The sequence below is a fragment of the Gambusia affinis genome, linkage group LG22 (genome assembly GCF_019740435.1).
Source record: "Gambusia affinis linkage group LG22, SWU_Gaff_1.0, whole genome shotgun sequence".
Taxonomy (NCBI): Eukaryota; Metazoa; Chordata; class Actinopteri; order Cyprinodontiformes; family Poeciliidae; genus Gambusia; species Gambusia affinis.
The window spans coordinates 7,899,230-7,914,830 of record NC_057889.1 but is presented as its reverse complement, the minus strand read 5'-3'; the positions used below and the strand labels follow the sequence as shown (position 1 = coordinate 7,914,830).

General features: G+C 37.3%; 1 protein-coding gene across 2 annotated transcripts in view; it reads right to left on the bottom strand.

Moving 5' to 3' along the window:
- Positions 1-15,601, bottom strand: part of lpgat1 (lysophosphatidylglycerol acyltransferase 1) — a 52,001-nt gene that overhangs the window by 28,102 nt on the left and 8,298 nt on the right. For both annotated transcript variants that reach the window (XM_044107277.1, XM_044107278.1), the window contains exons 3-4: positions 3,842-3,960; positions 1,850-1,945 (exon numbers count right to left, since the gene is read on the bottom strand). In XM_044107277.1, coding sequence (XP_043963212.1) covers positions 1,850-1,945; positions 3,842-3,960 — 215 coding nt within the window. The remainder of the gene's footprint in view (positions 1-1,849; positions 1,946-3,841; positions 3,961-15,601) is intronic.

Here is a 15,601-nt window from a genome sequence, read left to right as displayed (position 1 = left end):
AATAATAATAATAATAATAATAATAATAATAATAATAATAATAATAATAATAATAATAATAATAATAATAATAATAATAATAATAATAATAATAATAATAATAATAATAATAAGTGATGGCGCTGTGCTGTGAGTAACAATGTTTGAGACGTTTGTGCCAGTCATGAGGGGACAGCAGATGCTCTGGGTGACCGGGGCAGCTGCTTGCTGAGTGGATGTGTGAAGCATTCTGGGGAAAGATGTCAGGAATTTACACATGAGAATGCCAAAGGGGGCGATGACAAAAGGAGGAGGAGGAAGAGGAGGAGGAGGAGAAGGGCAGAAATGGCTGCGATCGCTCAGACTTTCCTCTACAGCCCGTCTGGCTTCATCCACAACAGTGCCTGATGTGAAATCCCCCAGCAAAGCGCTGCCATGACCTAAAAAGAAAAAAATTAATTCCCTCTTCTCATGCTGTTCCGCCATGCTCAAAATGTGAGAGATGACGGGTTTTTATTCTTTTTTTTTGTTTGTTTTCTTTACCAAGGTGAAGACATTCTGATTCAGATTTAACGAAATTAAAGTATTTTGTAGATAGAATATTGAGAGGGCAAATGGGGTCTGGAAGCACAGAAAATGTTAAAAATAATTGCAAACATGTCCACATGGCGCTGGCACCAGTATGACTTGCTTACACAAAGCAAATCTGTCAACTGTAGTAAATATTTTTACCATGGGATTGAATAACAGGGTTAGATGACGTGTTTTGATCTCTGTAATTAAAGCTTAGACCCTGATGAAGAGGGTAAAATGACAAGTTGGTTGGTATGAAACATGGATATATTTAATATCAACAGTATTCTCTTTGACATTGCACTTTGAAAGACCAGTTCTCCCCTCACCTGCCGGTGGTGCTGTGCCGAGCACCACTGATGAAACGACATAAAAACCTCTGAAGAAGACATGAGCGCAACTTCCTGCCTTACGAAATGTAAACACAAATGAAGTGGCGTCAAATTTTAGCAGTTGTAAGATTTCTCTTGTCCTTGATAATAGATCACAGGCGATTTCTGCCACTAGTGCAAGACCCACGTATTTGTTTTGGTTATATTTACCCAGAATGCCTTGTGCTATATTCCACTTCCTGCAAAAAAAACAAAAAAAAAAAACAAAACAGATTTTCTAGACAAATTAACAAGAGTTTGATTAAAGCGGACTAAACAGGACTGGTGTGAATGCACCCTTATTTGTTGATTAGCATCATACAAAAATCTGCTACCAAAGAAAATATAAATAGATAAGATTTAAAATACAAATAGAAAAATGTATGTTAAAACACACCAGTGCTTGGTGTACTCGAGTCTGCCTTGAAGACAAAGACATCCATGACATTCCATGAATTCCCTGACTAACAGGAGGTGTGGCGTTTCCATATGTATATTCAGCTGTCTAGATGGAGCCAGATGGGCCAAGCGGGCCCCCCATCACATTCACACATTACTGTTGACTGCATTTCTGTTTCTCAGGACACCAGAGCTGCAGGAATACACCCATCTCCTGACCAGCAGTGATAACCGGATGGATTTCTAATCCACAATTGAGACAGGCAGTAACAACTAGCCTGTGGCAGTCGGGGTTACAAGTGGTGTGTTGTGGCCCAGAGGTTTGTGCTTTTAATCCTTCGACCATCAGAAAAACAAGGTGTTGACAAGTTACGGGGACAAAAATAGGATTTTATTCTCCAGCGACAAGCGCTGCTGCTGCCTTTAGGGGGCAAGACACCAACCAGAAAAATAGGCTGGTCGGCTCAAGGACGGAAGAGAAGGAGTGAATTAATGTTGAAGAATATTTAACACTTTGGCTCTCCTACCTGTCTGATGAAGAAGTCCCCGTGAATCAGGGACACTAGACCAAAATTGGTGTATTTGAACACATGGTCCATCAACCACATCATTTTCCGCACCACCTGAAAAAAAACATAAAACAAATAAAAACAATAAATATCTGTTACAACCACATTTTTTCTTTCGCTCAGAAGTGGAACAAACCGACATCGTCCCCTCCTGAGCATGTCCACCCTCATGACCCACACAAGTACAGCTCCGGCTTACTGGCCTTCCCTCACTAAGAGGATAAACTGGGCCAGCCATGCAGCGGTGGAGATGGATCATGATCATGTCTGTGCAGTGTGACTTGGCACTTCCAGCGCCAAACCAAAAACAGAAACAACAACAATACAGAAGTAACCAATGGAAACACACCATTATTAAACTTAAATACACATGGTCAACAAGTTACAGTTTGAGTTTATTTAGGGCAGCAGCTACCGATTATTTTAGTAATTGATTATTCAACTAATCAGATTTTAAAAATAGGCACATTCTACTGATTTTTTATTTAACTACTTGACCCTTTATATGCCATATTAGAAATACTTTTAAAAAATATGCAAATAAAAGAAATCAATCTCTTTTTAACTAAGAAAGTAATCATTTTATTGCCTAAAATGCAAAAACATAGCATTCCTTTAGTGAATTTGAAACTGGTGAGGCTAAAACTGACTTATAAAAACATTATATTTAAAGAAAGGTTGTTTTTTTGCATCTTAAATGCAATATATATATATATATATATATATATATATATATATATATATATATATATATATATAGCACAACTTTTGCTTAATTACTGCTCTCAGTTTTTTTTTCTTTCAGCACATGACTTTTCTTTTAGTCTGCATAATCCAGTTATTGATTAATCGATTACTAGATTACTTTACGATTATTTTAATAATTGATTCATCACAACCAATCATTTCAGGCTTACTTTTATTTTAGTGATTCAGTTATAAAAAGTAAGAAGTCAGCGGTGCTTATTTCTATTAATTTCAATGGCTAATAGATAATAAAAACACAACATTTAGTGTCTCATATTATAATATTAAATAAGCCCAGTAAATAAGGATTTTAGAGCAGAAATGCAGGTCTACTTAAATGTTTGTCGATGTACTTTAATGTATATGAACTCAATATCTGGCCATGACTCATTTTGCTTAAACTGCTACATTAATGTGGGATGACACTTCTTTCTTCCACTCAACTTTCTAATTGCAAATGAAGAACACCATTAGAAGCCAATTTCTTAAATGAGTGTCAGTGACAGTCTAACTTTTTAAGAAAAACTTAATTTGGGTATTTAATTCAATTTAACAGCTACACATACAACTATTTACACGCTTTATTAATAATACAAGAAAAGTCAATCAATATACTACCTTTTTACTAAAAGTGAGCTAAAATATAAAAAGAACAAAGTAAAAGAGGAAAAAAATTGATGAATTAAACTATGATCCAAAGACGAGTCTTCTTCAGGTTCGGTAGATTTGACTGAATTAACTGCAGAAAGAAATTGCTGAAACACCAGCTTACGTCTGACAAAGAGCCGCCTCTATGAGAATTGTACTAAACTATTTTACATCATAATAAACTCCCAAAACACAGACATACAGCTCTAAGGAACAAATCATCTTCAACAGCAGAAATATTATGACAGGAATTAGCTCTTTGAATTACCCAGAAAGTCATCTGTTTACTTTATATGAGCCTTTAAAAACAGTAAAAATCATTCATCCAAGACACATTTGTACTTGTAAATTTACCCTCATTCCACTACCAAAAACAAAACCCGTTGAGTTTAAAGCCGGTGTGGCTCAGAGTCTAATGCAAGATGAGTCTGAGGTAACAGGAATGATGGCTAAAGGAACTGCTGGAAGCACCATTATAGCAGCTCATCTGCTTTTTACGTATATTGACATCACACCTCTTTAGCTTTGACACGGTTCTGTTCCTGAATGTCTTACCGTGCCCTTGTCTTGCAGGCACATCATGAGAGTGCAAACATCCCCAGTGGACTGATGATTGACAATGACCATGGCTTCTTCTTCAGAGATGTCCCGCACATCATCACCCCACTCTGTGACTGAAAGACAAAACACAAAAACACACGTTTCATTCCACCATCAATTACTAAAATTAACAAGAAGTCTATGTTGTAGTTTGAAACAGTATTTCTGAACGTCATTCATCTCTAAATATATTCAAGTCATGACTGCATCCATGTATGTTTCCAAGCACCAGATTTTTCAACATTTTTGTACTAAAGTGTCAGTCAATATCCTGCTACAACATTATTCCCATTCTACTATTTAGATACAAAGCAGGGCAGCAATGTTTGAGTTAGTGAAATTAACCAAAATGTTTGAATTGAAGATTCAAACCAACCTTATATTGTGAGGAACTGCACCTGCTTTTTGGGGGGGTTTTTTCAGTTTTTTTTAAACACACAGTTAGCGATCGGTACGAGTTCTGCTCCTTGTAAAATGGAGATCCCAGGGGAGAAGAAGTACACACACCTCCAAATTGCACAGACAGGCTACTGTTCAAATTCAAATTGTGTCTTACAGAGAAGCCCTGGCATCGTTTTTAACAAAGAGGAGTAGGAAAATGCACAGGCAGTGTCACAGCGGGTTTATAAAGTAAAATATTAAATAGTTGCTGCATAATTCAAAAACCAATTTCGGGTTTTAAGAACTTATGTCATTGAAGACAGCTGCATCTGTGCTCCATTTCTCACCCGAAATGTATCATGACTGTTTCCTTCTCTACATAAAGGGTAAAACTAATGGTGAAGGTGCAGAAACCTTTTTACAGGTGCAAAATGCTCCATAATCCAGCCATGTTCGATCACAGGGTTTTATGAGACCATAGGGCAATCTCAGTGTTTGAAGGAGGACTTCAAACCGTCAAATTGTTTATCAAAGACTACAAGTTTAGTTCAAACATAGAAAAGTCAAACAATGGGTGTGTTTCCTTTCATCAATATCTCTGAAAGGTGTGTTTTCCTAAGTACATACACAGCAAAAACCACTCTTGTCTCTGTCAACATGCATAGGGCTTTAAACTAACAACACCTGCCCTCGTTCTGTCATTCTGACAACATGCTAGCCTGCTACATGTTTGCTGATACATATCCTCCCTGCACGAATGATGAGCACAGTACATTCCTGCAAAACCAAGTTTTATAAATCTGGACCTTATCACCAAAAATGTTTTCAACAGAAGGAGCAAGAACAGGATGTAGTCTGTTTTTCTAAAACCATGCAGGCTTCTCCAGACGTCGTTGAACCCCGAAAAGTTATATTAATTTAGCTTTTAGCTTTTATGACACAAGTGAAACCTGTTTTAAAGCAGTTCATGTAAATCGGTTTCTTCTGTCTTTCAGTCTTTAGAAAAGCTGCATTTAAGTTTCTACGAGTGCATTTCTAGTAATATTTACAAGAGCGCTACAAGTTTTATTTTCTTCCTAGAAGTCTTTCCTGGGTTCGCAGGCCCCGCCCTGACTATTCTACATAATCCAATTTGACGACAAATGTGTTGAAACAAACTCCTCCAGAAGCATTATGGATGTGCGTGGCGACTTTATGCTCTTTGCTTTGTTGAATCATTAATGAAGATGCACGTTGACTCATGCTGAATGAGAACATGTTGGTCTGTGGTTGGAAATGAGGAAGGAGAAGTGAGGTTTCAGGAAATGGTAGCATACTCACTTTTTTATCTGCGACCACTGAGTGGAACAAGGGATGACTTTAACATTCTAGTCTGTTGTTGGGAAAGCATATAAATAACTTCTTATACATTCAGTCATTAAACTGTAAGTCTAAACCTGATCAGCAACAGTGTTTGAATGGGAAATCCCTGAATATCTATTGGAAAAGCTGCACGTTAGCTCAGAATGTAGTAGCAACATGACATGAGGCTTATTTGCATGTGCATGAATAATGCTTCCCTCCTCTGTGAATCAACACAAGGCATCCACGTACACCAGAGAGCAGAACTGCAGCTTTGTTCACTGTCAAAGAAATAAAAATAGCAGGGACCAAAAAATATAGCTGCAAACTGAAGCTCTCTAGGCCAAGAACAGGCAGATCAAGTGAGGCATGCAGCACACAGGTACATGGAGGCCTTACCTTCCCACAAAGCAATACTGATCAGGAGCAGACAAAAAGGTTATGCAGAAATGACTCATTTCGCTTTTATTTTACAACTAACATCATTCAAATGCAAGAGACTGTAACCGTGGATTAGGTGACATAAGGATAAGTACATAAGAAACACTGATCCAGACATGCAGCAACAAAACAAACAAAAAAAAGGAATTCCCATAAGTGGACCTGAATGTCCCACAGCCACCCACACACTAAGGTGCAGCTGACCACTTTATGATCTGTGTGCACATTTTATGATCACCAGTCTCTGTTTTCCAAAAGGGTCAAACAAAATGACAGAGAAACGGCACTGCCTGTATGTACAAGCTGCTCCCACACAGATTTATACTGATGGGTTTCCCACCATCGGCTGGGAAGTTCTGAGTAGAAAGAGGAGAGTTGTTCTCTCTTATGCAACAAAATGTCTATTACTTTCATTTACAGCAGCCGTCCAGCAGACAACAGCAAACAGTAATGGCTTTGTAATGACATTAAACACAGCGCCACCTGCTTCAATGGAAAATGCAACTGCGTCACTGACTGATGCTGTTAAGATTACGAACTGTCATGTAATCGTTAGTAAATACAAAACAGAAACATGCATTAATGTAATTGAATTTTTGAAGATATAACACAATCATAAAGAACCATAAAATTTAACATTGAGCAGTCTTGATCTTATTGAACAGGCAGGCTCTTTTACATCAACAGTAACTACTAACTTTGGCATCTTGTGGTCTGCTTTCAGGGTTACCTTGGTTGAATGCATCGTGGGTATCATGACATCAATTTTGAACATCCTCCACTAGTAGGCTATTTTCCAGTTCAAATTCCTGTAAGGCCTTTTTAAATGCACACACTGATTGAAGGCTTCAAATGTGAAACAGAGCGTCAACTGCTGTGACAAATGTTAATCCGGTTTTCTATTAGTGTGCATTCACACCAGTCCTGTTAAGTCCGCTTCAATTGAACTCTTGTTCATTTGCGTAGAAAGTCCGACTTGTTTGGGCAGGTGTGAATGCGCAATCGATCAAAAAAGCAAACTCTGGTCTGCCTGAAATCCTAGGTCTCGGTTTGGTTAAAGTGAATTCTGGTGCGGTTTGAATGCATATGTGAAACCAAAGCAGACCGGAGACCATTCAGGTCCCAGTGTATTATAAGCCTGGCGGCCCGCCATGCTGTATGACCCCCCGCCAGGCTAAGCATTGCTTGTTTTTATTTTTAGTAAAATTAATAATTGAGCGGACCAATTACACAGCTGGCACCTCTGCTTGTTGCCTCACGTGCTACCGCTGCTTTATTAAATTTACCACAGCAACAATCATGCGTGCCTTCTTACACTCAAACTGGGCAAAGGCTGACCAGTAAGAATATTTACATCAACCTCCTGTGAGAAATTATTTTCTTTGGAGAACTCTTTATCAAGGTAAGAGTTTAAAACAAACCGCGTTAGCAATGGTTGTGCAGCTCTAGGTGAACCGCAAGAATAACTTGTAGTCGCGCTTTCAGAGGTGCGCGTTGAGCGAGCGGTGAGAATAATTTGCATTTGTGGACAGAATTATATGGAGCCACTGACTTAATTTGGCTTAAACAGAAGTGCAAATAATTGATATTCATTTTAACTATATTTTTTGATTATTTTTTTTAAGACTAGTTGTGGGTTTATATAGCATTTCACTAAAGATGTTTTCCCAAAACATTTAATTACCCAGTAATATTTTCACTTTTTCTGTCTCTTTAGCATTTTAATACAAAAACACGGTGGACCGCCTCGGTGCCCCGACCACTGGGCTTAGCAAGTTTTCTGGGGGAAACCCTGCCCTCCAGAAGAAGGTAGTGGTCTACAGCGTAAGGCATTCTGTGTAAATACAACTGAAAATTATAAAAATAAAAATAAAAAGTGACCAGCAGTAGTGGGACAAATGGAAAATAGCTTTTACAAATAAAAAAAAATCCTACAACTTTTAAAATCCAACCACATTCGTCTTTACATTTTGTGAACAAGGAAGTTGTGCCTAGTATCTTCTTCAGAGGTTTTAATGCCATATCCTTTAGTGCTTCTTGGTGTAGCGCCACCACAGGTAAAGGGGGAAACAGGTTTTTCAAAAGGGTTTGGTTTGTTTGACACAGAGCAGTGTGAAAGCAAAAACCTCGCAACTGAATTTCTAACAATTGTTGCAAATTTATTCCCCAATCGAACTGAGTCTACCGGACTATCAGGTGTGAAAACACCCTTAATCTATCTAAAAATGTATCCTATGTTATTATGTATTTCTGCAGTCTAGTCTTTTCAGTCACTTCACACATACCCAATGCCCTGTGTCAATCCGCACTAACAGAAAGGGATCTACAGTTCTCCTGATCAACACTGTCAGGTGTCTGCTCAGAGCACACAACCAAGTTCAACACCCTCTCTCTCCTTTTAGAGTATTGATGGGCTACATATGGCAGCTGTAACAACTGAAACACAGCTCATAAGAGCTGAGCTGATGACCACACCGAAGCCACTGGGGAACTTCAGAAGCTGCTATTGCAAATTAAATACTTGAACAGCTTTGCATATTAAGAGGGAGGTGAGAAGATTCAGTCAGGCTCCAGCTGGTACAGGTGATATCCAAAGAATTAGGGCAGGTCTGACCAGTTCTAGCGCTGTGTAATGCAAATGTTATAAATGTGAGACCTTAATTTGCAGAGGAGGACTGAAGTTCCTGTCTGGGAGGCCCGTAGTGAGATAAAGATTCAGAAGAAACTTTAAGCCCACCTCATATTTGCTATTTTTTCTATACAGAATTAGAAATGCTTTATCGGATATGAATAAACAATTCAACTCACTTTTCAAATAAAATGAATATTTTATTAATTAAAATGCAGTAACATAGCATTCATTTAGCCAGTTTTGTTTGGATTGTTGAATTAACTAATAATTGGACAGCAAAAGGTTTGTCTTTTTACATCATTTGTACTGGGTTATGTTAAAACGATACCACTTGAGGAGTTTGGGTAGAAAATATTTCTAGGCAAAGATTTTTTTTAATCTTAAATAAAAAATGTGTAGATTTTGGCTTAATTACTGCTCTGACTGTGCTGTTCTTTAGCAAATCCTCTTTTTAGAGTCTGTATACTCCAGTTAATGATTTACTAAATTAGTTGAAAATTATCTGAATAATCGATTCATCCCAATTAATCATTTCCGCCCCACTTTGTTGTATTTTTTCATCAAATGGACTTTTTATGTCTTCAGAAAAGCAGTTCCTCTTCATTTGGTGACACGATTGACATTATGCCTTTGTTTCACCTCCTGTCTCCAAGTAAAACATACAAACACTCACGAGAACAGAGACATGAAGAGCATAGATAAACACAAAGTCCATGAAGTGTTCCCTTAAGAAAATGTAACTTCATACAGAACATACCTTCCTACATGCCACTGTTGCAAGAGTGAAGCATAATGATATCAGCGTGTTGGGTCATCTGTCAGATAGAATACATTAGGGAAATTGTCTTTGAGAAATGACACAGTTATCACGACAGGATGACAGCAACACTGCAGGCACGGTGTCTAATCCGGTATCTGCGGTCAGCTAAACGTTGTGCCACTGACCTTGACACCTATCTCCTCTTGTAAATTGACAGCACATCGTGACATCTCCTCATCTTCCACATAAAGAGAAACCGTCACAGAGAGAGATTGTTTCCCCCGACAAAGTCAATGTTTTTTAGTAACTGAGTCAACTTAATGAAAACCAACAATTTGTGTTCAGAGAAAACCAGAATTCAAAGCTCTTATTGTCCTTCCTTTTAATGCAGCAGCAGCTACTAAGAAGCTAAGTGTCAATTGTTTCTGCAGGAAGAAAATTAATTGTTGCAATAAGATCTGGATTTCAGATGGCATATCTAAAACTAAAGTCAAATGAGATATTTTGCATTATTAAACTGATCCATATCGATATTAAAAATTTGTTTTTTTTCCAGCTCATGCTTACAGCAATCCTTCTTCTTGATGAGCATTTGGCAGCGGTAGACAGCAGACTGCATCGAGTCATTAACCCCACTGAACTATAAAGCTTTATTTTCAAATGAGGATTCCTGGATATGCACTAGCTAAAAATAATGTTTTTCTCTTTTATAGTACAGTATTAGCTGTGTCTGCATGTTTACTAATTTGATTTTTCTAAACCAGATGTGATTAGGTTGACGCCGGATGATAATGGATAAGACATCAACACATTACATGTAATGAAACATTAAATCCACACTGAAGCAGAAGATGACTAAAATTAGGGCTGTAACTACTATTATTCTGCCAATCTATTAATCAGCCAAGTAAAAATAAAAAATGCAGATTTTTGCAGATTTTCATGTTGACCACATAACCCTTTTTATACAATGATTAGAGATGGACATCATGCTGCACTTCCCAAACATACCTATAATGTCTTAGACACACTGTGTGCTCTGATAGGTTCATAAGTTTACATTTTTTATCATTGTACTAACATTATATGACATCACTTTGTTGGAAACAACGCTCCCCTGTTCAGATAAACTCATCCCAGCAGATGAGTACTCAGCAGTAGCCCATTTGTTCTTACCCTGCAGTAGCTTAAGCCACATTTTTCAAAAACATCTTTCACAATCTTTAAACAATCCAACTTTCTATTTGTCGATGCTTTTGTGAGGTCATTCTGACAGAAAAACTGTGACAGACCTTGGCAATAGGACAGAACACCAGAATGTTTGGCAAAGAGCAGTGGAGAATGTGATGACAGTCATAAAAAACTTTAATACTGCTGGATGCAATATTTACTGTACAAACTTTAATGTATTTGTTGGTGTTTTTTTTTTTCCTGTGACAGACCAACACAATGTAGGACATAGTTGTGTGCAGACCACCTCCTTCTACCTGTTTGCTGTGTTGACCTACATGGCTTATGGCAAACTGGAAACAAGAGTTTTTACATATTTCTTACAAATATTGATTAGTTTTTGTCACTTTCAATTTAAATAATCACTAGAACTGTATTATTTCCCTCACTTTATAATACTGTGGTAGCAACTCTCCTGGAATCAGTTTCACTTAAGCTCCAATTTTCTAGCAATTCAAATAAAGATCAACACTACTGTGTTTATGCATTATATTTGTATATTTACACAGTTCTATATTTGTATTCAGTATCTGTATTCTGTGAGTATGAAAAACCTCAGTTACCTTACTTAAGCACATAAACTAGGTTATTAAAGTTCATTCTTATTATACCAGCTTCTAAGTCAAACTGGTTTATTATTATTTTTCTTTGGCAAGTTAAATGAACTTTAAAATTAGTCAAATATTGAGAGATTCTTAAAAAGTAATTACAGGTATTTGGTTCAGAAAAGTTCAGAAACTGCATTTCAACATTTTATTTATCCCCTATACCAGTTTTAAACCCACACATGGGTTCAGTAAAAAAACTTAAGTAAAATAAATCTGAATGGCAAAAAACTGTTGCCATTCAGAAATTAGTAACTAACACCAGGGTCTTTTAAAATCTATTTCATTCTTCTGACAGTCTACGTTTCAAGTACATTCTGGAGCATTCAATTAAGCAACAAACAAAAAAATAGCAAAAAATAAACAGTGTCTTTAAAAAAAATCAAGTCGATCAAATACATGCCCTGTAAAACCAAAGGCTGTACATTTGTAATAAAATGACCACAAGAATCACTTTATTCTTAAGAAATAGATTTTTATTCCTTAAAAAGACAGAATTTAGAAAATATTTCCAGACTGAGTAGCAACCCTGCCAACAACACATCAACCAACAAGTATTGAACAAAATGCCATGCTGAAACTTCAGAAAAAGGTTGTTTTGGTTTTTTTTTTCAAATGAGAATTTTAAACTGCTGGTACTTCAGTTTAAAACATAGAAACAGGAAATATGACTTATCAAAATGTTGCTATTATTTCAAAGTATTTTCTGACAAACGTAGTACGCACAACTCCTCCAATCCAACTGATGTAAATAACATACAAAGCCAAGAATGAATCTGGATTTATTTGCGACAGAAAGGTCACTAAAGGCAACTATTTTTATTGCAAGAGGAAAACAATCTACCGCATGTCTGACAGGATTAAGATCATCTACACCTAAGGCCTTGTAAAGAAATATTAAAATCTGTTTTTTTAAGAACCATTCAGTGTTAAAAAAAAAAACTCCTCACAGAATATTTAAATCCAAAGCAGGAGACAAAACTGCTTTAATTCTTTCAACACCTTCAATATGGGTGAAGATCTACAGAAATTTAGCAAACAATATAGCAAGCAATCTTTAAATAGTGCTTTGAAGGATGAGTGACAATTTAACAACATAAATCTGTTGTTCTAAGACGGCTAGTTTTGTTTTCTGATATAACTTTTGATCTGGACATTCAGTAATGTGGACCATTTACCATTAAATCCTAAAGGAGAATGTCCAACCATCAGTTTACCACCTTAACTTTAAGCAAACTTGGGTTATGAAATCCACTTCTGAATGGCTTCAGGAAAAAAAACCTACTTTAATCATTTGAAGTCAAGGCATCAAACAAGACCTTCGGTTTCATTGTTTTGCATATAGACAATTCGGTGCCATCCATTTGCTCTGTGTGTTGTATCAATTACGCCACGCCAGTGAGATATAGATTTCCCACATAATGCTCTACTCATTCTCATAAATGCCCCGCACACTTTCTGAATATCAGGGCATCACGCTTAAGCCCCCCTCCTTCACCAGGACCTCGGAACAAAAGAGATGTTAATTCCCATTCATGCGATCGCCCTCTCAACTAAGCATGAGCCATTATTCTAAAGTGGTTCACTCCTTCACTTGTACAAGATGACATGACTTACAATCAGCCTACACTAAGCTTTCATGTACAAGCCACATGAAACATTTATCAAAGTGTGTTGACCGAGCAACTGAAGCCTACTTTTCATACGTAGAAGCCTCTGGAGCAAGAATACAAAGCTGCTCGGCACAGTTAAAACATTTCAGAAGAATCTAGAAACAGGACATTTGATTTGTAAAGATCTTTAGTGTAATATACAAACTTTAGAAATTATCAGTTTTTTTTGTTTTGTTTTGGGGGTTTTCTGGGGGGGAGGGGAGATCAACATAATTCAGGACCGACAGGGAAATGTCTGTCAGATACGATTTGTCCCCACCTACGCAGTCCAGTGATTAGATCTGATCAGCCAAGTGACTGGTAGCGCTTTGTGGGTGTATGGAGGCTTTAACAAATAAAAAGCACAGTCTGTTGCTGCTTCCAAGGAAGGAGGAGTCACTCTGTGCTTTAATTTCTACTGCCAGGAAATATTAAGTCTGACCATCCTTGGTCCGTAAAGGTCAAAAGAGCAATTAATCCGAGATGATAATTGGGTTTAAAATGCCAGTCAGGTTTTCAACCACCAAAACTGATTTCCTGGACTCAGTTCAAGCTACTTCATTAATCTTTAAGGTAAATTATTAAAGTTTCATCAAAGAGTTATTTAAAATGGGTCCAGCTGTGGGGAAGAAGGATTTCCTGTAGCAGTTGGTTGCGACAGCTCTATTTAAGCCTCTGACTGAAAACACCCATTGTGTCAGAGTCTTGAGAAGAGGCTGATCAGGGTTGCCCATTGTGTTCTTTTTAGATAATGCATCCCTCTTTACACAATCATCTCGAGATGTTCCAGCACATCTTCAGTTTCTTTAGTTCACCAACTCTCCACACCAGACTGGACACTCAGAAAGCTGCCTGTTCAAGATCCGGCTGGTTTTATATCAGCTTTTAATTTACAGTATGCAAGTTATGAAAATGTTTTCACATCTCCAAGAGTTCAGCCTAGAAAATACACAAGAAGGCTTCTATTTAATTTAGTGACGTTAACTGCCAAGATTAACATACTTAAGACAGGTTTTAAAATGTAAACTAATCTTGTCTTTTAAATACACAAAATTGTCACGATCAACATCCATCATTTTAGCTTGACCACTCATCTTGTATCCATTGATCCCAAGCCCATCTTATTATAGAAATACCACAGGTTGTCAAAAACCTTTCCTTTTGTGTTTTTACTAATTTAATTTATGCTTAAAGTCAAATAAAAGAAGTCAGGGGTTTGCAGAGTGGACCCCAGCCTATTCATTGTGCAGTATTTGCAAATTTGTCAATCTATAGACCACATATCAATTTAATTGAAAGAAAATACAGCTTGGGGGGCTGAAATATCTTGGTGCATTGCTACGTGACACGCCATTACCTAGAATTTCCAAAGTAGCCATTCATTTTCCTTGGCTTTGATTGGCCAAGAACAGAAATAAGGAAGACAACGAAAGTTAACTTCTGCAGCATTGGTAAGATAGTTTCCACTGTGCATTTTAATGCATGTTAAGGTATATTTGGTGTGTAAACTACTAATACAGGTGGTTATAAGTGTTTTTGAGCGGGTCTCAAGTATTCCTACATTTCAGCTACTCATGGCGGTTTTGGTCACTAACCCCTAACCCACAGGCCAGAGATTATCCAGTACTGCTCCGTTTTATTTTTGCTGCACTTCTCCAGACCTGGAAAGTCACTCGAATCAAATTTAAAGTGTGTATGTAAATACACACCTCAGTTTTATGTAAATTGAGGTAAAGATTTGTTTTGTTTCCTTTGATTACTTGTTTTGAAATCTATAAACTATTTATGTACCGTCTTGTAAAAGGAAAAAAAAAAAAGAAGTAATTTCTACAAACATGGTAAATAAAACAGCAAAGGGTTTGGTGAATCAACCAAAAGAATGAATCACTGATCTGTTTAAATGAATACATAAGGAATAATTAGTCTGAGTTCTGCCAGAAACCTGGAGGTGATAAAGAGAGGCCAAAGACAAGCCTGAGTGGGCTGCAGACACATCATAAGTCTGGTTAAATGTATGTATGCAAGGAGATTAAGATCCATGTTACACTGCTTCCAATGCAAACATCATTACCAGTATGATCAAAGACTGGGAGATGCAACATCTAACTGGAAAACAAGTGTGCGATGCCTGTGTGCTCAGTGATTGCTTTGATCTTCGTTCACAGGTCTGACAGACCACCCACTCCTGCAAAATACACTGAAATCTTCCTTCTGCTAGCTTCACGCCATGTGCTCCACTGCAGTGTGGAGCGTTAGAACGATAGGGGGATAAAAGTTCCAACTTCATTGAGAACGGGTCAAAATGAGTCAAAATACAACTCATTGTCCAACAGAGTTTCTAATACAAACTAGCTTTACCTGGATTAAACTCGGCACAGTGACAGCCGATTTAGGCATCTCTCTTCAGAAAGTTTAGAATTTGTTTGGTTATTTATTCTTAGGGTGTTTTCACACATGATCATCTGGTAGACTTGGTTCTATTGGCGACCCATTTGTTTGCACCGTCACCAAACCAGGTGAAAAACTTGTTTATCCCCTCACCTGTGGAGGCGCCACACCAAGAACCACTGAATGAAACAACAAGGAAAATCTCAGAAGAAGACATGAGAACAACTTCATTTAAAAAAAAAAGTAAACATAGTAGCATCGGATTTTGGGTTGGGTCCTCCTTCT